General features: G+C 39.9%; 1 protein-coding gene across 9 annotated transcripts in view; it reads left to right on the top strand.

Annotated features, from left to right (window-relative positions):
- AMBRA1 (autophagy and beclin 1 regulator 1) overlaps positions 1-23,598 on the top strand; it is a 152,527-nt gene that overhangs the window by 50,734 nt on the left and 78,195 nt on the right. For 7 of the 9 annotated variants that reach the window (XM_015246170.3, XM_006212296.4, XM_031690612.2 and 4 more), the window contains 4 exons: positions 5,742-5,828; positions 9,935-10,114; positions 21,177-21,257; positions 21,669-21,769. In XM_015246170.3, the coding sequence (XP_015101656.2) occupies positions 5,742-5,828; positions 9,935-10,114; positions 21,177-21,257; positions 21,669-21,769 (449 nt within the window). The remainder of the gene's footprint in view (positions 1-5,741; positions 5,829-9,934; positions 10,115-21,176; positions 21,258-21,668; positions 21,770-23,598) is intronic. The other 2 variants (XM_015246172.3, XM_015246173.3) reach the window with 1 other exon arrangement.

Here is a 23,598-nt window from a genome sequence, read left to right as displayed (position 1 = left end):
TGAGATTTTGGCTGTCTAGCAACCTTGTCTGAAAGTCATGGGGATCAGGGTCGGGGGCAGTCAGATATGTCTTCTTGCTTATTTTGCCAAATCAACTTAGGCCTCCTGATGTATTCACTTAGATTCTTATTGGCCTCCTATTGTGTATTAATTAGGATGTGAATTTTAATTGGGATGAAAAGATGACTTGGACTCAATACTTGTTTTCACGTAGCTTGTAGTCCAGTAGCAGAGACAAGACATAATTACCAAGAACTGCAGTACAAGGTGACTTGGGAGAAGGCCTTTTAAGAGATGATTCAAGGGCAGGGGAGAGGTGTAGTTCAGTGGTAGAGTGTGTGCCTAGCATGCATGAGATCTTGAGTCTAATACCCTAGTAGTGCCATTAAAAATAAATAATTTCTAGTAATGAGCCGTAATAGAGAAGAAATTGAAAATACGTATGTATGTATATGTATAACAATCACTTTGCTATACACCTGAAACTAACATTGTAAATTGACTACACTTAAGTAAAAAATAAGAATAAGTAAATAAACCTAACCCCCCCCCCAAAAAGAGATGATTAAAATGCTATGGGGTTTGGGGGAAGGGTGGGTGAACTTCTGGCTGGAAAAGTCAGGTATTTGAGCTTTGAAGGATTTTTACAGGCATAGAAGGGGAAGAATTCTCCAGAAAAAAGAAATGGCCAAGCTAAATGTGGAGGTGAAAATAGTGAGGGTGTGTTTAGTTTAGCTAGAGCAGTCGTTCTCAAAGTGTGGCCTGGGATCCCTGAAGTCAAAACTACCTTCATAATAATGCTGAGACGTTCTTTTTCACTCTCACTCTTTCATGAGTATTCGGTGGAATTTTCTAGAGGCCACATGACATTTGATGAGGTTGTCACTCTGGTGGCCAGTGGAATGTGTGCTTGTGTATTAAGTTTTTATCGGTTTTAATGTCAAATATAATACATGTTGATAGATAAAACCCATAAAAACAAAAGCTCTTTGGGGTCCTCAGTAATTTTTAAGAGTGTTAAAGGAACTCTGATACCAAAAAGTTTGAAAACCATTGGGCCAGAGCATACATTATGTCCAGAAGGAATGAGAAATTTGGCTCCAAGGCTTTGGTGCCAAGCTGAGGAATTTGAATTTATTTCGCAGGCAGAAGGAAACTATTAGTTTGGGTTTGGCTCCCCTGAACTGAACTAGCAGATGTCACCCAGACATCAGAGCCAGGCTGGGAAATTACTCTTTAGGCATGGGGCACCAGTGGCATCTTAGCTTCTAGGAGCAACTTTCCTTATCCATATAAGGTCACAGAGTTTTAGCAGTTAATGTTTCCAGTGACTGGAGAAGGTCTGAACATGTTTGTTGGCTTTGGGATGTTGATTTTCTCTGTGATCTGAGAACTAGTTAAAAGAGTACCTTCAGGATATAATTGTTTATTAACAGTGTCACTGGCTTGTTTATTCTGCCTAGACTGGTACCCAAACTTTCTGCTCCTCAACCCTGATATCCATTGAATTTGGAACAAAGGTTCTTTTCTCTTGGATGACCATTTTTATCTGCCCCAACAACTTTGTTCTTTCCCAGAGCTTTCTTCTACTTTTTGTTTTGTTTTGTTTTGTTTTCCTAGTCATCAGATGATACAGCTCATCTGGGGAATATTTGCACATATTCAGAGTATGAATCAGGGAAGGAAGAAATACTTGTAGTCATTTAAAATGTTAGGAATTTTACAGCTTAAATTGTGTTCCTGTTGACCTACGATTTTAGCAGGGCTTAATATTAATTTTTGATAACTTATTCTAGTGTGTAATACTTTGATTTCAAGTTTTTCCTTTCCATCCCTTGTGACTCCATCTTGTCTTTCAAGGGATTTTATGTAAGCAAGATTTTAGAGCATGGATGGGGCAGATTTTTTTTCTGTAAAGGGTCAGATAGTAAATATTTTAGGCCTGTCCCTATCAGGATTACTCAATTCTGCCTTCCTAGCTCCAAAGCAGCCGCAGACAATATGTAAATGAGTAAATGATGTGGCTGTGTTAGGATAAAACTTTATTTATAAAATCAGGCAGCTGGCCCAGTGCCTGTAATTTACCAAACCTGCTTTTTAGAACATGAGGGCAACTTGCTGTTTGAAGAAATTCTTTTTAAGAAGTCATTCTTTTTTTTTTTTAACATTTTTTATTGATTTATAATCATTTTACAATGTTGTGTCAAAGGAAGAAGTCATTCTTTTGAAAATGAATAGTTTTCTCTTTAGTTTTCAGTAGTTTACTTTTAGATTTTTTATATTGGATGTTTTAAATTTTGAAATAATTTCAGACTTGCAGAAAAGTTGCAAAAAATAGTGCAAAGAATTCCCATATATTCTTCATTCACATTCCCTAAGTGTTAACATTTTACCGCATTTGCTTTATCATTTTCTCTCTTTTGCTCTGTCTGTATATGAATATGGTTGTGCTTTTATATACTTATAGTTTTTATATTTTATATATTTGGGGTTATTATATTCTGTTGAATATTGAATTTATGAGAAGTAGTGTATAGTTTGGTAGAACAGTGGCCTTCTTTAAAAAAAAATACTTCTGGCTAGTGAAAGGCTTTTGAGCAATCTTTGTATGTGTGTATGTGTGTGTGTTATACATTATGGTTATACATTACAATCAAAAGTTCTAATATTTTCTTCCTGTTCTCCAGTGGATCAGAATAGCATAACCTCTGGTATACCTCACTTGGACACGACTGGTTTAGAAAATGAACCAGGCAAACTTGTAGAGAAAGGTGTTTTTTCTCTCTGTCAGAGCTTCAGTGACTCTGTAAAGCATTTCTAAATTGAGATTATAGATCAGAATGAAATAGTAGCCTCAAGCTTGAATAAGTTTATCTGAGCTCTCCCTAAGTCCTACCTGATTTCGTATTATTGCACTGCTTGGTAGATCATTAAGTCAAGTCACATTTGTGGTGGCCAGAGCAGAAGGCACTCAGCTATCATCCCATTCTGTTTTGTTGTGTCATTTCCCCATTGATGGCTCTTTACTAACTGTGGGTAAGAAATCTTTCTTTGAGGCTTTTAGGAGTAGTGGTGATAGTTACTCATCTAGTCACTCTAGTTCTTTCTTTATTCAACGCCAATTGAAGAAGTCTTTTTTAATCTTTCTGGTAATGTTTGTGTTGTAACTGTAATTTACGGAATTTAATGTTTCATCAGTGACATGTGTATGAAGTTGCTATTCATAGTAATTGGCTCTCCTGATTTGTGTATTAGCAGTTAAAATGCTATATATGTATAAATGACTTGCCAGTCCACTGTATTGCCTGGAGAGCAAATGGTGGCAATAGATTGTAGTAAGTTTCTGGTAAGTAGGCACAGGGGATACACTTTCCAAAAGAACCTCATCAGGGACTCCCCAGAGACTAAGCTTAAGATTCTAGTTTTACTCTGTTTTAAGAAGTCTTCCTAATTAAGATGGGAATTTAGGGCGGAAAGTAGAGTTTGCAGGATTATAAAATGGAATCATTAACATTGAAATTATCTAATCCAAACTCTTCTGGTTAAAGAATCTTCTTTACAGCATCCAGCATCCCTGAAAAGTCATCTCATTTTTTCTGAATACTGTCAGTCCCTGCTGTGGCATAGTAGAGGGTAATACTGGCTTCCTAATTTGGCAGGATCATTTTTCAAGCAGAAGTACTTAAGAAGGATATATATTGGTCATTCTGGAGGATGCTCCTTGCCAAAGGGCTTCTGCTTATTAAGCAGTCATTTGGAAGATAATACAACAGGGCTCAGTAATATTCAGGACTCCCTCCAGAGCCCTTTGGGATAGAACAAGCTTCTGAATATTCCAGGGCAGTCAGCTACTCCCAGATCTTGCTTCTGCTCTTAAGATCCTATAGAACTAACGTATTAGTAATGAGTAAGTACTATATATGAATAAATGTTCTGAAGAGATACTCTTCTCAAAATTTTACTTTTCTTCTTTCTCCAGTCTGTGTATCTCTCACTATCCCTTCCTCTCACAAACATTTTGTATTTCAAGATTCAAGGATATGCCATTATTTTATGTGCCTCTATGAAAGAACAAGATCCTGCCAATTAAACTGCATCACATAGTTTTAAGATGCATCCCAATTTCAGACGTATTAAAATGCAGGGGTCGGGGGTAGTGTGTTTTAGAATTGATGAACCTCAGCATTTCTGCTGCTGTAAACAGTAATAGCATTGAAGATTCAGGTTTTCCACCAGAGAGAAGATGTATTTTATTACTTCCACCTCTTCCTTATTGGTTTCATTATATTCTTTCTCTTCAGTGATAGGCCTATTTATCGTGTCATAAGGGTGGGGATTATAAGCCTTGTCTAGGTAGAAAATACCATGTAACGGTTGGTTGTCCTGAGTGGGAAAGGTAGCAGGCCAGGTTGACAGGACCTCTGCTGTATCTCTTCCTCAGGCTGTTAGGGGAAATGCTTCAGAGAGCCAGTCACTGGGATAAAGTGACTGCACATGACTATACCTAAAGCCAGCTGGTTTTAATAACGGTAAATTGAATTAACTCAATTGGAAAAGATTGGTAGCTGCTGTCCTTATCCTGCAGATCTGCCTTAAAGAAGAGTCTGGCAGGGAGCCGGAGACCTGTTCCTGGGAGAGCCAGGCAAGATGCTGCTGGAGGAACAATATGCATTTCTTTCTGAGACCATTTCCTTTGAAACGTGTTCTATGGCAGGAGCTTGATTGGCTGCCAAGGCACATTTGAGTTGGGAAGCAGTGTGGCAGACATGGTAAATTGGGGGGCCCCTGAGGCATGTGTATAGATGTGTTGTAACTGGCCCTTGCTGTATGAAAAGGAGAAAAAAATGTTTTAGCTAAAATTTGACAGTCAGGAGAGTTCATGCAAAAGTCAAGATTTCTGGCTTCCCTTAAAAAATAGGAAAAGCCAGTGATACAGAACCTACATTGTAGTTTAGACTCAGTGGGTGCATAGTGGTTTGAATCATTTTGGAGTTGACAGACCTTCACTGGAGTCCCCTCCAGCATTATCACTCAGTAGCTGTGTACCACCGTGCAATACACTTAACTTCTAAGCCCATTGTTCTCATGTGTGTGTAGTAATGCTTACCTTTCCAGGTTATGGTATGATTTAAATAAAGAAAGAGATGCGAAGTACTTAGTATTTGCCTGGCACCAAAGAAGTGCTCAGTAAAATGTGTGTGTATCACATATGATCATTGAATTTACAGTCGGGCTAAATTATATAATTAACCATTTTTACCAGTTGTTAAGAGACCCCTAGGAGTACTCACAAAAAAGGTGTGGGCAGAGCAGAATGAGTAGAGGATAAGATGATGTGGATGAGGATGACATGCAGGAACTGAACACCGAGATGAATGTTGGCACTATATGGTGATCTCTGGGTATGCCTCATTTTCCTCTCCCATGTTGATCCCAACCTCCTATTTGTCTACTGGAGGTACTGCAAATAGAAATAAGATGATGTCTCTGAAGCACTTGTTTGTTTCTCACAGAAGAGCAGTATTCAGCATCATACAGTGGCCATATCCAGTATGGGAGCTCTGGAGCTCTTTATTTATGCCTCTAAGTACTTAGCTTGTAGGAAGGATGTGATTCCAGATAAGAGGTGTTAGCTACCCGCAAAGGGGGATGTTATTTATCTCTCCCCCCATTTTTCCTTATGAATGACCTCTGAGTTGGTAATTGACAGGGATTATTGCCATTTTTTTAATCTCTGCTAGGAGGCTGCTGGAGTCTTCCCTCATTTCATTATCCCGTTATGATGGAGCAGGATCCAGAGAGCACCCAATTTACCCAGACCCAGCGAGGTAAGGCCAAAGTGAGAAATGGCACTAGGTGGGGGGGAGGGGCTGCCCTTGGGGATGCCAAGCTGTTGGAAGCCCCGTTCTGTGCCTCTCTGGTCCTGGTGCTCTTTTACTCTTCAGTTACAGTTTTGAGACAGGTGGTTCAGGTGATTGGGAAGTGTTACAGGTAAGTGAACAGAACCTCTGGTGATAGGGTTATGACTGAGCCCTTGTCCTTTGGGGCTCATCTTTGTAAGTGGGACACTAGTGGAGGGACCTGAGGAGGCCACTGGCAGAGTCGCAGAATATTTCTTTTCTGCTGATCAGAGAGGCTGTTGCCATTCAGATGGACAGCCAAAAGAGAAACAAAAGTTTTTAATAATAGGAAAATTACTTACAAAGTAAAACAAACAAAAAATCCTTACTTGGGAGAGAATTTAGAACATCCAAAGGCAGAAATCAAGCTCATTCAGATGGTGAATTTTTGGAGACTATGTGAAGGAAGAGATGACTGACAAAAGGATAACTGAATAAAATGAGTTGATATATTATTAATGTGCTTGCCTTACACTGATTAGAAAACATTTGAAAAGTTCTCTAGGAGATAAAAAGAAAAAAAAAACAGATGAGTTCAAGGCCCACCTTTATGTTATACTGGTTGCTGAGGACCAGGTTGATGTGTAACATTTATTTATAGTGAGCAGCTCTTTGGGGTTGTCACAGCAGGACTTACTAATCCTGTTAATGATCCAAAAGGGGAATAACCTGCCCATTCTTTAAGTAATACGAGAGTACATTGCGAGGCTTTGCCTGAAGAAAAGGGTAATTTATAATGGTGGGGTTGAAGTTAACAGTGTATGTCAGAAAAGGCTAAATAAGCTTTGCTGTAGATTAAGAATTTCAAGTCTGGAAAAAACCTTAGACTAAGTTGGTTGCAGTGACATTGAATGATTTTATTGTTGCCACAGTTTTGTCATGATACTGAGCACTCTTTCTGAGATACTAGTGAAAAGATGCCCCATTATCCTCTTACTCCCTTTTCCATTCCTCAGAAATGGTAAATCCAGGGAGCAAGGGACATGAGAATTGACTGTAAAACAGGTATGCCTTGTAAGCAACCTAATAAACTAATATCTTACTTAAAAAAGGCAACTTAGATGGTGACTGAAGCAAGGAAGTTTGTTAGTCTCTATTCATATTTGAAAGTAGCAAGCCCTAAATAAGAGAAGGAAATATTTTTCATGAATCAAATTCTTTGCAACACTGAGAGAACCTCTTGCTATGAAATGGTTTCTTTTAGGACAGTAACGGGAATCTCATCCCCAGAATTTTTAACCTGACAGATTTTAACAGTGATTCTTAAAGACCAAAATTATTTGTCCCCCTTTCATGTAATAAATTTGCTATTTATCCCTACTCAGGTCTCTTTATCACAGAAAGGCCATACTTTGTGGTGTTGGTATTTTTTACATTTGCCCTTTAAACACAAAATAGATATTTTTGGAGGGGGAAGTATTCTTCCTTGAAGAAAGCTTGAGTTATTTAAATATTTTAAATATTCACTTGAAACACTTTAGAGTTTGATAATTATCTAGCTCTTCAGTAGAAGGATGATTATTACCCCATTACTGGTCGTTTTATTTCTTTTTCCTCTTAGACTTCACCCTACATAATATGTATTGGTCAAAGCCTTTGTGAGACATGCGGTATTCAGATCCTTAACTTCCCTCTACCTAAAAAGATGATGCTAGGATGTACTTGTACTTAATAATGTGCCAAGAATCTTTTTTCTTTACCATTGGTGCATAGTTTTATAGCTTAGGGAATTCCTGTCCAGTAGTGAAATTAAACAATTGGGGCTACCTAGTGCTGAAATTTTGCCCCTACATAAAAGGACAATCTTTATATATTACTTTCAACATCAACATATTTCTACCTCTATCACCATAATATAATTTTTCCATTAGTTTGGGTGGACTGTCAACTGAGGAATGAGTGTACTTATTGTCATTTTTCAGAATCGTTTCTAAAAAAAGAATCTTCATTCTCCTCTTAAAACTTTTTTTACATTCTTTTCTATTCTGATCGACTTGAGAATTTAACTAGCAGTAATTAATTCCTGCTGAAAGATTTCTGTGTATTTGATAGATATAGGAACAACTCAGGAGTCTTGGCTTCTGTCTGTTGAACATTTAGGGTTTTTGATTCATCCTTGCCAAATGCATGGGAATAGGTGCCCAAAAAGATAATGAAATTTCTGTTAGTTGAGACTTTAAAGAAATAGTTCTTATACTCTGATGATCTTAGCCAAGGCATCTGTACATCCATTCCCACCTGCTATGTTATAATAATTACTATTGTTTAGTAATTGGAATCAGAGGTAATTTGGATATAGAGGTGTCAAGTACAGCATATTGTCCCATAACACAGACGTTTGAGTTCCAAAGATTGTCATCTGGCCTGCTTGGAAATTCCATTTGATGGTTAGCCAGGACACCACCTCTGATGACAGGCATTTCAGAGGCAGCCTTAGTTCCTATAGCAGCTGACTGCAGGATCTCCTTTGGTCTGAGTCTGTAGATTTACTGAGAATTTGCCCAAAGACCTACTTTGTCCTGGGGTAATGAAAGGTCAGGCAATAAGATGTTTGTAAATACTTTTCCTATCATTTGGGTATAAGTATTTCTATTTCCATTCTCAATCAGTTTTTCCAGATTTCCATTAAAAAAGTACATGCTTTTTTCCTTTTATATTCAGTCATTATAGAGTTAACGTCCCTAGGAATCCTCATGAGGATTGCTGTGTTTCCTTTTAGTTTTTTGTTCTAATTACAGAAATATATATTTTTATATACATATTAGTGTATACATACCATTCTTTAATTTTTCCCCCACTTAAAATTTTATTTTAGAGGACTTTACTTGTGCGTAGTAGGGGTAATTTATTCTTTTTAGTAGTTATATAGTGTTTCTTCGTATAGATAAAATTTATTTAATCTGTTGATGAGCATTTGGGATGTTTCCCAGTTTTTCACTAGGGCCAATAATGTGTATATCTCTTCATATCCTGTGTGTTTCTATAGCATAAAATTTCTAATTGAATTGTTGAATCAAAGTGTATACCTCAGGCAGGTTTTAAGTCTTGAAATTTCTTAGTAATCTACTTCATATTATATATAAAACATTTTTCTCTTATTGTTCTCTCACTTTCTCAGTTCACAGCCTCAAATTACATGTGTTGTGAAAAATGGAGGAAAAACTTGAGAAAGAAGGGAATGTGCGAATTGTATGGGACACTAGACATTTTCATGGGCTATGAAGACACTTAACCGCAGTTGGAAGAGTATAGGTCCAGGTTAATTATTTGCTGAGAGCAGCCGTTTTAAGAAAGGAGAGGAAGAGACTGCTGTCCTCTGTGTTGCTCAGTGCCCACGTAGCCTCTGAGGCTCTGTCAGAAGAGATAAAAAAATCTCTTTTTTTCTTTCAGATTTTCTGTTCTCCTGAGTATATTTTACTCTCAGTCTCTATCCTGAATATTTTCTCTGTTTTAAAACATATGAATAATCTGTAAAAGAGAGATAAGAAGTTCAAAGAGATCATCTTAAGGAGCTAGGACGAATCTGGAGCTACAAATGGGAAAAGAAAGGAGTCCTGGTGAAGGTGATGCCTGAAGATGCCTTCTTAGTCATCTCAGGTTCACCATCTCTTGGCCAGTTTTCTCGTCTGTAAAATGGAAGAAGCTATAGTCCCTTTCATTTCTTATATTTTGAGTATGGATGATTGAGAAAAAGCTGTGAATCTGTGTAAAAGGTTCCCTGAGAAGTTAAAGGGGGCCCCTTAAGAAACTAAAACGAAAGATCCAGTGTTAAACTCTTGGGAGGGGGCAGCCATTGATCAGAAGATGACTGATTAAACAACCTCTTTGCCTTGCCTTGGAACGGAAACACTGGTGATAGTCTGATAAGCATATTGCACAGTACAAACCTCCCGGTGAGTTAAATGCCCTTTATTTTTCATGTCTCCAGAGTTGACCTCAGCAAGGAGATGCAATGGGAGAGCTGGATTTACTGTCTTTCCCAGTATTCCCCACATTAGTGCTAGTTTGTGTTTGTCCATCTCTCTCTCTCTCAGATTATCTCCTGCTGCGTACTATGCCCAGAGGATGATCCAGTATCTCTCACGGAGAGACAGTATCCGCCAGCGTTCCATGCGCTACCAACAGAACCGCCTCCGTTCTTCCACCTCCTCCTCTTCCTCAGACAACCAGAGTCCATCCGTGGAGGGAACCGACTTGGAATTTGAGGACTTTGAGTAAGTATATACTCAGCTTGCTTTCTTCCCTCTCCTTCTGAGCTGTGAGTGCTTCTAAGTTGGCCACCGTCTGAGAAACAGTGGTTGACATTCTTGCTTCAAATCCCTAAGTTGTTATTTATGAGTGACAGGGTGGGGTGAGGGACAGAGGGTTAATGCCCCGGGAACTCCCACCTCTGGCAGTTGCATTGCTGATTCACAGGAGCCTGTGGGAAGAGACAGCCCATTGGGCCCCAGGCCAGGCTGGGAGAAGATGGCCGCTGCTCTTTCAGCAACATTTTTATTTTCCTTTTGCATGAATGGTGACTGTGGAAAGCTTCTTGTGGATTGTATTCACAACATCAGGGAGGCAGGAGGGTTGGTGTTTTTTCTTTTAAGCAGAGTAGATCTAGAGATTAAAAATTAAAAAAATACTCAGATTTCCCTAGAAGACATTTTCTTAGTACCCTTGACCGCACTGGTTTTCTGAGGTCCTACTCCCTTGCCTAAACATTCTCAGTTTCCTTCCACCACCCCAAGTAAGGATCCTTTGGAAGTTGCCTGTCAAATTAATGTGATGGGTTGGGAAGTGATTCCTTGCTCTTCTAGTCTCTTTACATGGTTGGTTGGGGTACAGGGGTGAGCTAGCAGAGTAGCATCAGCCCCAGGCTCCAGGATTCAAGCTCCCCAGTCTTCCTGCTGAGTTTTGCATTCTCTGACCTACTGCTCCTGACCTTTATGGCCATTCACTGTGTTTCTTTCTATCCTGTAGCTGTGCTTTCCTGGCTTGTATCAAATTGGACATTTGGCTCTTGTTTTGATTTCTATATTTTGATATTCTCAAACATGCAAAACAAGAAAGAGAGAAAGATGGTTAAGCATTTTTTCCCCCGATCTTTTTTGTTAGCAGTACTGGAATAAGACAGCCTGTCAGTCATCATCCTTTTTTCCCCCTTCATCTTGACATGGCCTGGTCGGTCTGGGATCTTAAGACTTCCTGCCTCCCTTCTACCTCCCTCTTTCGTGAGCTGAATGGATAGTTCCTGCAATAGCGCTTTATGAAGTGCTTGAGAAATATCTTTGCCAGAGAGGACTCACAAGGTGGGAACACCCTTTGTACCAATTTGCCTTCCTGATACAATCCTTAAACACACGAGAGTTGTGCTTTGGAAGCAGAAGGAAGACTAAATGGGAGGTTCATTTGTCTGAGGAAGATGTAAATGTGAAAGAAATGGAGAGATGCCCTGAAACAGCTGTGCTCTGGCAAACGGAGCAGGGGTAATGGTGGTCTTCCATTACCAGTGGGGGAGAAGGGCCCAGCTGACCCGTGTCCCTTAAGTCCCTGCTGGGGGAACATAGGTGTATACACGGTAGTGAAGGGAGCCTTAGCCTGGCAGACACCTGTAGGGAAATATATCCCCCTGTAGATAATGATTATTTTTCCAGCACCGAGGTCTATTTGGGGAAGCAGTTTCAATGCACAGTGCCGAGGCTGCTGGGACTTAATGCTGCTGAAAAGCCTCAGTAATCCTGTGGAGTGCTGGGAGTCAGTACAGATCACATAGCCCTCTCTCCACGCACGTTTGGAAGGCTGTGTTATCTCTGTGCAGTGGTGAAACGTGGGGCTCATGCCTTTGAGCTGTATCTTGCCTCGTGACTTGTCCTTCACAATGGAGTTCTGGATTAGTTTAAAATGTTCTGTTCTCATCTTACCTTCTCTTTCTTCTGTTACCACCTCCTCCCTTTCCCCTTCCTTCCCCCTCGATTTTCCTGTGTCAGACTGCCTCCTCCTTGTGCTCCCCACAGCCCACCTGTGCTCGCACCTCCCCCTGGCTTCAGCACGACCTGAATTTACATTCCCTTCTTCACCTTTCATGCACTGACTTACAATTGTTTTTTCCCTTGGGCTCGCGTATTGCTCCCTGGTTAGTAACAATGGGCTGGTTTCTCTAATGCCCCTACAAAAGTCCCTCCCCTGGTGTTTGCCTTTCTTTTTCAGCTGATACAGACTATAATCTTGTTTTTAATAGCAGCTGTGGATTAGTCACCTCAATATTAGCAGTCCAGGTCTTCTAGTGAAGGATGTTGCTGCTGCCTGGTTGATGCTGAGTTACTATCTGTTCATTCTTTCTTTGTCTCTTTCCCTGCCCTCCCTCGCCTACTGTAAACTGAGGGCTGCTTGTGTTTGCTCCTCTTAATTTCTGGGTGCTCTGAGGAAGGAGAAAGTGAGAAATTAGGGAATGTACCAACCCATTTTAATTTCTCTGCCCCAGTTATTTTCCTTAGCTTTAATAACTAGAAGGAAAGCCACAGTCATAATTTATAGTTCTTTCAGATACAGAGAAGCAGATAAGTTAGATATGGCCTGGAATCCTCCTGACACTTAGAGTACCATTGAGAGAGACTGTTCTTCAACTGGGTTTCCTCATCTTCATAGCACAGCATGTCCCTGCTTTTGCCACCTTGCTTCAGCCTTGCCACTCTCCTTCCATTTGTCAAGTCATAGATCATTTTGCCATTCTCTAGCTTTTCCATGCCAGGTATATAGGGAAATATACACCCCAGAAAATGTACACCCCAGAAAATAAAGAGAGCCATCACCCAGTTCCCATCTTTTTTGGTTGTCTTCCATCATCCACTGAATGAAAGGTATCAGCTATCATTTTTCATGTATACTAATTTATAACATACAAAACATTTGTAGTATATATAAATACATTAATATGCACATATATTTTCAAATCTTGTTTACTTTTTGTAATAACCCAGTGAGATAGTTGTTTATCCCATTGTGGTATTTTTTTAAAAATAAAGATACTGAAGCTTGACTGAAATCAGACATGTCTAAGATGAGAGATCAGGAGCAGGCATATTTAGTGTCTGACTTTATTGTCCTGTCTTGATTTAAAAACCTTTAAAAATGATGTACAACCATATTTGAGCCCTTGTTCCTTGTGGAACAAGACTTCTCTAGATTTATTGCTAGGAAAGATAGCTTTGAAGGTTGGTCAGCATCAGGTTGAATTTTCTATTCTTTTGTAGTCTGGATTAATGACCATCTTCCCAGGCTGGCATCTTCTCCTGCCGTTCGTCTCTGTCTGCAGCAGGGATTGAGACTGCAGGATCCCTGTGTTTATCAAAATGCACAAACAGGACATCCAGAAACCTGCTGTCAGCAGGTCTGTCCTGAAGCCCTCAGAATCTGTCTTTGCATAAAGATGTTCACAAGCAGGGTAAAGGTGTGGCTGCCCCTGACCCTGCTGTCTGCCTGCTTTTGAGCTCAGGCCACTTGCTAGAATGTAGATGGCAAATAAGCATAAGGAAAACTCACATTTTCATTTTCACCATTCCTTTGGAAAGCAGGAGTGGAGGGTTATGAAGCCCAAGTGGAGTGCTGTGTTCTGGTAGTTCTATGACCTGCATGTACCTTTATGACTATTGTTCTAGCAATCCTCACCCCCTTCCTCATTTTATCTGTTGTTCTAAATGTTACGATCTCAGAATCATCTCTAGTTCATCTTCTTGCCTCTTTTTGTAACTGCTTTGCTTCTCAAGGCAAGGATACCTTGAGCTAATGATAGTCAGAACTAGAGAAGCTTCAGATTAGATCAGTCACAAATATCTCCACCACTAGGTAATTATATTCAACTTCTTAAAAAATCTTGTTAGCACAGAGAGAACAAGTCCTTCATTCACAGTTGTGACACTGGGCTGCATTTGAAAAAAATACCTCAGTGAGAATTCTAGTCTTTCAGCCTCTTAAGTCTGTTAGCTTAATTTTTTAAATTGTAATTTATCTGGTTGTGTTTGGGTTCCTTTTACCCAGAAATCTATATTGTGGCCAAGTATGCAAATACATTTCATTGTGAGTATGAGAGTCATTGCTGGGTGTCCGAGAAGGGTTCTGATTTTTTAGTTTGACATGAAACTTTCTAGCAGTACTACATACTCATGCGTGGCGGGGCCTTCACCAGAAAGATCTTCTCCTTTCATGGTCCCCTTGCTAGACACCTTCTATCAAGGAAGTCATTAAAAGCTCTTCTTGGTATATATAATGTAGCTGAGAAGAGTTCTGAAATCTGTCATTCGGCTCTGCCACCTGATTGGCTATGGCATAGAAGTTGCTTGCCTTTAGAGTTCAGAACTTAATATTCTTCATCTGCCCTTTTGCCACGGCTGAAATTTGGTTGAATCACACAAAGAAAATATGTTAGAAACCCGATAAAACTACTCTTATCTTGTCTTTAGGTGAAATCCTGACAGCTTTGTGAGACTCATATAATTTTGCCATGTCCTTGGGGCTAGAAATTCCAGTGGAGTGAAGCCATATGTCCTTGGTAGTATTGGCTCCTGCTCTCTCTTCTGTGCCCCAAATTTCCAGGACTCCTGTGGGAGTCACTGAATACTAATAACAAACACATAACTTGTAGCCAAGAAAAGAAAGGGTAGATCTTCAGAGAGGGATGTTGTCTACTTCATTTTGAAGTGAGGTTCCCTTTGTCTCTTCCTTTTACTTTCAAACCATAAACTCTTTGATGTTAGAAGTGCAAGAGAAACTATAAGGAAACACATTATAAAGTGATTATTCTCTTTACAGACTGGAACCTACCAAAACATCAAGAATCAGGCAACCAACTATAGTTATTGAGTGGTGGTGTTGTACAGAAGTAGTTCTTAAAGTGGGATGAGATAAGAAACTGTTCACTTCCTTTTTACCAGAGTTTTAAGTCATTTTATTTAATTGATTTTTGTAGTGGTGGATTGTTTTTACAAGGTGGGTTTATAAAAGAGAAAGGATAGATCTTAAAATAGGGCTTTTCTCCAGGTATACGTAGAAGAAAGGCAAATAAATACACAGTCATAGAAACATGAAACAGTATGGAGTGTGTCAGGAATTCCCTTGTTGGCAAGTAGGGCCAGGCTGTGAAGTCCAAGACATGTGGCAGGAGATGAGCCCCGAGAGTGAGAGTAGGACCAGGTCTTGGAGAGTCTTGTGTGCCTTGCAGAGGAGGTGAACTTTATCCTGTAGATGAGAGGGACTCATTGGAGAGCTTTAAGTTATGGAATAACGTGATCAGATTTTTGCATAGTAGCTTACAAGATAGACTGTAATAAGTTACCACTAAAGTACAGGGCAGCATTGTATGGAGGGAGAGAGTACTTGGGGAGATGTGACAAGGCTTCATGGATTTCATCTGGGTGTGAAGACGGCCTAGGAGTTTGATGAATTGATAAAGAGGATGGGGGCAGGGAAGGAGACTAGACAAAGGGAGTAGCTTAAGCAAAAGCCCAGACACAGAAGATTTACAGGGTTTATTCCGAGACCCTGCATAGATCTGTGGCTAGAGCTCTGGAGTGTTTGTAATTTGAGACAGAAGGTCAGAAAGACATGGACTATGGAGGGCCTGGAATGGCTGGCTGAGAAGTTTTGACCTTATTTTTATTTAGGGGCAGCCATTGTTCACCATGTATTTTAGGCAGTGAATTCTGACAGCATTGGTTAGGCAAGTGGCAAGTATATGGATTCAGGAAAACCAGTGAGAATGCAGTGGGCGAAATACACGCGAGAACATGTGAGGACTGAATGTTAAGTGATGGATATAAGAGGCCTTGGTGTTTTCTTAGAGTGGGGCCTGTTTGTGAATGTTCCTGGGGGAATGAGCTGCTTGTGAGCTCAGCTGTCTCACTTCCTACTTCTCCGAATAAAATATTGCCCAAGTCCTTTTTTACTCTTGCTGGAACCGATTTTGAACTAAGTTTGTAAAGGAGCAGGTGACTCCCAGAACAGCTGTGATTGGAACTGGGCTCTCTTGCCAGTGTCCGCTGGCCCCGATAGCCTGACACCTATTGTCTAGTGAATAGCCCTGGGTTCTAGTTTTGGCTGAGCCTCATATCTGTCATTTGATCTTAGGCAAGTCCCTCTCCTACCCTAGGCCTCTATGTCTGATCTGTAAAATTAGATTAGATAATCTCTGAGGTTTATTTTAGCCGTAAAGCTCTAGGATCTTTGTTGGAGCTAACTATCTTAAAAAATTTCCCCTTGTACTCAGCAGAGATAGAATAACAAAATCTCAGAAAAGTGAGGAGACTTCTTGAGGATTAGGAATAGGATACCTGGTACCTGTGGGGACCCAATATATTTATAAAATATGTGCTTACTGGAATTCTAACTCTTTACTGAAGATTTTGAGTTTATTGCTTAGAAGTATATAATATTGCTTGGCAGCTTTAGAATTCGTATTCTTTCTGGGCAAGTAAGATACATATGAATATTTATTATGAGGAATGCTAGAAGAAGAGAAAGAAACTGGAATATGTCTGGATTTAAAGCATTAAACAGCCATGAGGGAAGAGAGGGGAAGGAGGACATAACTGTCACTCAGAGATACATATTTATTTTTTAACATAAAATGCACAATAGCCATATAGATTTGCATAATGTATACAGATAAAATTAAGGGGAGAATAAGAGAAGAGCGGAGTTTGTGTAAGTGGTAATTATCTGTTATATTGCTGTTCCTTGGAGAAAAATGAAGGCTCTGTAGTTCCAAGAGACCTATGCTATTAGGAATCCCCTGTGAGTGATATCACCTGGGCCTGGGCCTTCCTCCCAGGAACTGAAGCTCTGACACACATGCACAGTCCTTTGAAGTAAAGACTAGAGACCAGGGCCTTACTGATAGCACCCAAGTAAGGAAAGGACTTGGCCAGGATCACTGTGCCATCCGGGGACAGGAATACCAGCTAGGCCTTCTAGCATCTGGAGATTGAGTAGAAACAGAAGAGCCCAGGGAAAGAAGTGTTTTTTTCATGATCTAGTTTTCAGCAAAGCCAACTGTGTATTGTCAAGAGGACAATGACATTTTGAGCTTTTTGCTGCCGTAGCTTCATTTATAAAGTCAGAGTCAGAGCCGTTTGTCGCTGAGTAGTAAAGGCAACTTGACTGTCTGGTCAGGACACACACAGCAGTCTGTAGGTGTATTTTCCATTCCTTTAAATTACAGCCTCTCCATGAGGCAATTAATCCCAGGCATTTAGCAAGAGTAGCTGCTGTGTTTCTCCCTTGTTCCAGAGATGCATTTTCTTGTATTCGACACTTGTCTTGGTTGCTTGATTGTTTGAAGGGTGTTTTTTCCTTATAAAATCTTTTGTAAGAAAGTCTTATTTTTTTCCTTCTCCTTCCCAAATACCCCTCTGAGAGTTAATCAGAGATTCACAGAGTTCAACAACTGGGAAAGCCATTAATAACTCAGCCAGCTTCTATCCTGCTGGCTTGAAGGCAGCTTCTGGCTGATGAAATTGATGAGGAATTCTCTGGTGTTTCCCTGAAAAGTATTCTGGTGAGAACAAGTCCTCCTGTGATGAAGGAACAGAACTAGCATATCTACATGTTGAGTCCCCCCTTGAAAAGGGCACAGGCTATGTTATGTTGGGCCCCAGTATTTAGTACCCTTCACTATTCCTAAGGTAAACGGTCTCTCTCGGTCCGTGTTTCTCCCACGGTTCATCTGGCAGACACCTTCCAGTCTTCAGTCTCTCCCTAAATCGCCTCCTTCATCTCGTGGAGCCTTGCTTCATGCTGATCTTACATCAGCACTGAAATGAGTGACAGTCTGTAGTGTTCTGAATTGAACATTATTTTAAGTCTTTTAATTTCTTTGCCCTTTTCTTGAAACTCTTACCACTCTTCCTCTCCCCTTATTCCTATCGCTTTCCCTGCCCTTGCAAATATCCTTCACATTGAAACTTGTTTCCCCATCTTGGTTGTCTTTTGAATCCTCCCTTCTTTCTAGACTATAGAGTCTAGAGTCATTAGTTGCTCTTTTCTAAACCTCTAGTTTATTCAGAGCTGTGCCATTAGTCAGGGACTTTGCTGGTATCTGAGCCAGCTGATTTCGTTCTTATTTTCCTGTATGTAAATCCTCCAGTAATCTCTAAATAATATAAAGCCATTATCTCTGACCATGTTTTGCCCTCTCCCTCCCTTTTTATTAAAATGGAAGGAGAAATTGAATCAGAAAGAAGTTAATTGTTTTTAGGTTTTAATAACAATGAAAAGAAGCTTGTGAAATATGTCATAGGAACCTAGATTCCCCCCAGGCCTGGTGGTTGTCCATTTTTCTAAGTTGTCTTCATATGTCCTTTCACCCTGCTCTGTGTCATGTTTGGGTGCTGGCAGCTGCTGACCAGTCTGTCCAGTGTACTCCCCTCTCCTTCCCTACGCTTCAACTCTGTTAATGCCAGAGTACTGTTTGTTGTGCAGGGGGAAAGGGCTCTTCCTCCCTTGCAGAAGCAAATTGTCAGCTCCACATTATGATTCTGGAAAGGCCAGCTTTCTCTTATAGCTGTAGAATAAAGTAATTGGACTTGTCCCATGATACTTCTTTCTATAACTTAATTTTCAGCTGTTTTGAGGCTTTAGAACCCTTTTTTTCCCCCTTAGGGCCCCTTTTAACTTCAAAATATTTTCAAACTCCTGTCATGATAATTAGTTGTATTTTTGGTACCCATCAGTAAGTAAAATACGCTATTATGAAAAGCTATCATGAATTCACTCATGCTTTTTTTTGTATATATATTTTTAGTGAAGTATATAGTCAGTTTACAATATTGTGTCAATTTCTGGTGTATGTCATAATGCTTTAATTGTACATGAACATACGTATGTTCATTTTCATATTCTTTTTCACCATACATTACTACAAGATATTGAATATAATTCCCTGTGCTATACAGTATGAACTTGTTATTTATCTATTTTATATGTATTAGTTAGTATCTGCAAATCTCCAACTCCCAGTTTATCCCTTCCCACTCCCTTCCCCCTCTGGTAACCATAAGTTTGTTTTCTATGTGTGTGAGTCTGTTTCTGTTTTATAAATAAGTGTTTGTCTTTGTTTTTTAATTCCACATATAAGTGATATGTGGTATTTTTTTTCTCTTTCTGGCTTACTTCACTTAGAATGACAATCTCTAAGTTCATCCATGTTGTTGTAAATGGCATTATTTCATTCTTAGCTATTGTAAATAGTGCTGCTATGAACATTGGGGTGCTTGTATCTTTTTGAATTAAGATTCCCTCTTGATATATGCCCAGGAGTGGGATTGCTGGATCATATGGTAAGTCCATTTTTCATCTTTTGAGGAATCTGCATACTGGTTTCCATAGTGGCTGCACCAGGCTACATTCCCACCAGCAGTGTAGGAGGGTTCCTTTTTCTCCACACCATCTTCAGCATTTATCGTTTGTGGACTTTCGAATGATGGCCATTTTGACTGGAATGAGGTAATACCTCATTCTAGTTTTGATTTGCATTTCTCTGATAATTAGCAATATAGAGCATTTTTTCATGTGCCTATTGGCCATTTTTATGTCTTCACTGGAGAATTGCTGGTTTAGATCTGCCCATTTTTGGATTCGGTTGTTTGTTTTTTTATTACTAAGTTGTATGAGCTGTTTAAATGTTATGGAAATTAAGCCCTTGTCAGTCTTATCTTTTGCAAATATTTTCTCCCATTCTGTAGATTGTCTTTTTGTTTTGCTTATGGTTTCAGAATTCACTTATACTTTTAACTTAACTGGGTACTTGGGTCACAACTTGATCTACATGTGTTTGAAAAATAAAAATATACTTAATTTGAGAGCTGTCTTATTTGTTTGATACTCAGCTACTCCTTGTGTACATGTGGCTACTAAGACCTTGCAATAATTTGTGGGTTCCCTGGAGCTGCAGTCTACTGGTCAGGGACTTCTGATCTTGTTGTTCTTTTTAATACCCTTTTCACTTTCCATATGGCATTATCTCTCTTCCCGTGCCTCTCCCTTCATCTGTAGAGTTTCAAGTCAAAGAAATATGATATGTTAAAGAAAACAATAATATGCTTTCTCTTCTGGGAAGATAAAAGCCAAGTCCTGACTTTTTATAGATCAGCTTCCAATATCCTTGATATTGATTTGTCTCTAAATGCTTAGCATCCAGTTCCACAAAGATATAAAGACCTTCCTAGGCATTCATTTCTGGTTTGTAAGGCTCCCGGTGGTGCATTTGAAAGCCAAACTGTTGCCTTGACTTTGGTTCCAGGGCTGATTTGAAGATTATCTCATTAAGTTGAACATAATCCAAAGGGAGAATTCAGAAAATACCCCAAATTATGCCCTCAAGAGGTTCATTTATTTTGTGGAGTTGGTTAAGCAGCTAATTAACTGCTCTGTCCAGCCAGGTGCCCTTTGGCTTATTGTTCCTTCGATGCGTTGGAAACGAAGCCACGTGAAGTTTCTGTCTTCTCTTTTCTTGTAGGAAGCAGTGAAGTGTAAAGAAAAGAGCAAAGGCTTCAGCGTTAGATAGATCTTCCTTGAATCCTGCCTCCACCACTTACTAGTTGTGTGACCTTGGGCATTTGCCTCTCCAGTTGTATTAGAACTTAGTAGATATTTAATAAATGGAATAAATGGTGTTTATTACTATTGTTTTAACAGACCATAAAGAAAACACTAGACTCTTTTCTTTACTCAGATGACTTGGCCTAGGATTGCTTTATCTAATAATCTTCATCACTGCCAATTTTTCAGTCTCCAAAAAAGGGGCTGCATAGTCTTTTTCTCATGTTGTTTTTCTTTCACTTATCAATGATTTTTCCACACCATGGACCTGAATAGATTTATTTAAAGATAACCATTTGTTGAATGAAAGATGGGGGAATTTTTCTTCTTTCAAGATCCCCCAAAGCCAAAGTTTCTCTGTATCTTTCAATCTAGAAAAAGTTTATATATCCTTTCCAAATCCCTTAGACGATCTAAACTTGGCTTTAGTTTCAGATGCTGCAGAGTTCAAAGACCACATTAACTCAAGAAAAATCTTCCTTCTTACTGAACTGTTAGTAAATGCTCATAAATCTTTTAATTGAGGTACTCCAGAAATGTAGTATTAGTGTGCCACCCAAATTAGTAAGCAACCAGATGGCTGATTTCCCTGGGGCCTTCACCTAAGTGTAAGGATTTAGTTTGAGGGGTGTCTGTCTTTTGGGCTGGTGTCTGATTCTCTTTTAGTGACTCTCTTATGTGTAGTCTTTTTGTTTTCTCCAGGGACAATGGTGACAGATCCAGGCATCGAGCTCCACGAAATGCGCGAATGTCAGCACCTTCACTTGGACGCTTTGTCCCAAGGTAAGAACTGGGTAGTCAGCTTTTCTGAGGGAGCCCTTATGAGAGCCTGGGATTTTTAAACCTACTTTCTGGTCTTTGGATTGTCCATCATCTGGAAGTATTTCCTAGTGAGCCTACAGTCCAGCTCTGCCACCTCAAGACTTGATAGAAGATAACAATAAAAAGACATAGAAAAGTGGCATTGGGAGCATCCTGTTCAAGAACAGAAGCCCTGGGAAACTGTAGAAAAAAGATCAGGAAAAAGAGACAGATGTGTGAAAGGACAAACCTTAGGAATTTTTACTCTGCCTCTCTGGATTCCTAGGCTTAGTTGATCCCTTATCTTTGATTGTTGAGGGTTGGTAGATAGTATATCTCCTTTGTTTTATGGTAGTCTTTAGTAGGCTTTTAACATGTGATTCTTTCCTGTAGGCGTTTCTTGCTGCCTGAGTACTTGCCTTATGCTGGGATTTTTCACGAACGTGGACAGCCTGGTCTGGCTACTCATTCTTCTGTTAACAGGGTCCTGGCAGGTAAGGAAATTTTTCTTTGGACTTTGAAAATTTCAAGGGGCAGGGAGCAAGTAAAAAGCTTTCCCCTCCTTTACCTATGTTCATGGTATCTTGGGATTTGGCTGAAAACTCTTTTTTAAGGTCTGTACTCAGTTCCTTACTTCAAGGCAGGAAACTACAGGATTGAGGAAAGCTGGGTTTTTTTTTTTTTTCCCATTCCACTTCCTTTAAGTCTCTTTCTTGTTTTTTATTTGTTTAAACCATTTGTTCCTTAATTCAGCAAGTAGATTTTTTGAGTTGAATGATAAAGGTGTCTTGTCCATGTATCATTGGTGAGATACTCAAGAGCCAGATCCTGTGATTTAATTAGGAGCTTAACGCACACCTTTCCAACTGTTTGCTGCTGCCTGCGTATGGAGTTTCCAGGCCCTGTGAAATCTTCAGAGGAAGGAGGAGGAGAGAGACCCACGGAGCTGGCTTAGAAATTTCCACAGAACAGAAAATGGGCTGGACAAAGCCCAGCCAAGGCAGTTTTGTGGTGGCTGAGTAACTTAGTGACCAATATTTTGGGGCTAATATGCATGATGTGACTGGGCCGAGACATAGTGTGTGCTGCTGCTTCTGGGCAATCTCTAGGGAAGGAAGCAAAGATGATTCTTTTTCCTTTTTTTCTGACAAAGATTTTTCTCTCCCCCTCCCCCCTGCCACCTTCCACTGCCAACTTGTAAATTTATGTACATGAAGGCATTAAAAAGTATAAAAATCAAGCCACATTTTGGTGTATCTTTAATAAGTATCTTTATTTAAAAAATTCAAATGACATTATGTTTTGGGGAATCTGGGCCATGTGGTGGTTAAAGGTAGAGAGGGATGTGTGAGGCGGTGGCTCTGTCAGGCTGGGGGAGTATGATTTCTGACCAGGCTGCTGTGACAGTTGGTAGGCCATGGGATCTGGCTTCTCCGTAGTAGTGGTATCCTTGACCCACCATCAAGGCTGAGAAATCTCAGAAACCTCAATGGTTTCTCTGCCGGACACCAGGATTTCTTAGGCCCAGGCTTGGTAGGGAAGTAGACTGCACCGTGGTGTTCTGATAGCCTCGACTGAGGGGGTTCTGGCCTTGGTTGGTAAACAGACCCCGGGCTCTGTGCCTCTCCGTGCTTGGCATGTCTGTGTGGCTTAGCTAATGGCCCGTGGAAGCTCCTCACGGCAGATAATCACTTGCTGCCAGACTATACTACAGAGCTCTTTTCCACCCTTCTTTGTTCCAGACATCTGCCTCCACCACCCCACTCAGCAGCTTCTGCTCCTCCACTGCTGGGAAATCTCTTTCCTTGGCATTTAGTTTTTTGGAACAGCTGTATGTTGTTTTTTTGCCTCCTCTGATCTAATAACTCCTTACCTCCATTTCCTCTTCCTACTTTATGCCCAGAGGTCTGACCTCAAATGGCCCAATTTCACTTACAGATACCTTTGAATATAGTGGTTATGTTGCAGCAGAGCAGGCAGTTGTTTATAAATAAGAAACCTGCTGAGAAAAGTTCTCTAAAAAGGTTGCAAAATACTTTGAGGGGAAGGAAATCTAGACTCTCAAGAAGCTTACTCTTTAGTTAGGTTAGTGGATAGTTTCCATTCACATTTAAACTCGTTTCTCCCATTTTTTCAAGATACGTGTTGCTGAGTGCCTGTTGGTCTTTTCTTAAACACCCTCATCATTTGTAGATATTTGGATATCCCTCCAGATTCTGGTGACAACTGTATTACTTTTTTTCTTCTCTTGAGAAAATTCCAGTCGTAATAATAACAGCACCTCCCAAAAGCTTAATGTTCATTGAACATTTGCTGTATATGA

Source organism: Vicugna pacos, chromosome 10, assembly GCF_048564905.1.
Source record: "Vicugna pacos chromosome 10, VicPac4, whole genome shotgun sequence".
Lineage (NCBI taxonomy): Eukaryota > Metazoa > Chordata > Mammalia > Artiodactyla > Camelidae > Vicugna > Vicugna pacos.
Note: the sequence above shows the minus strand (reverse complement) of the source record. Positions and strands in the feature narration are given on the sequence as shown.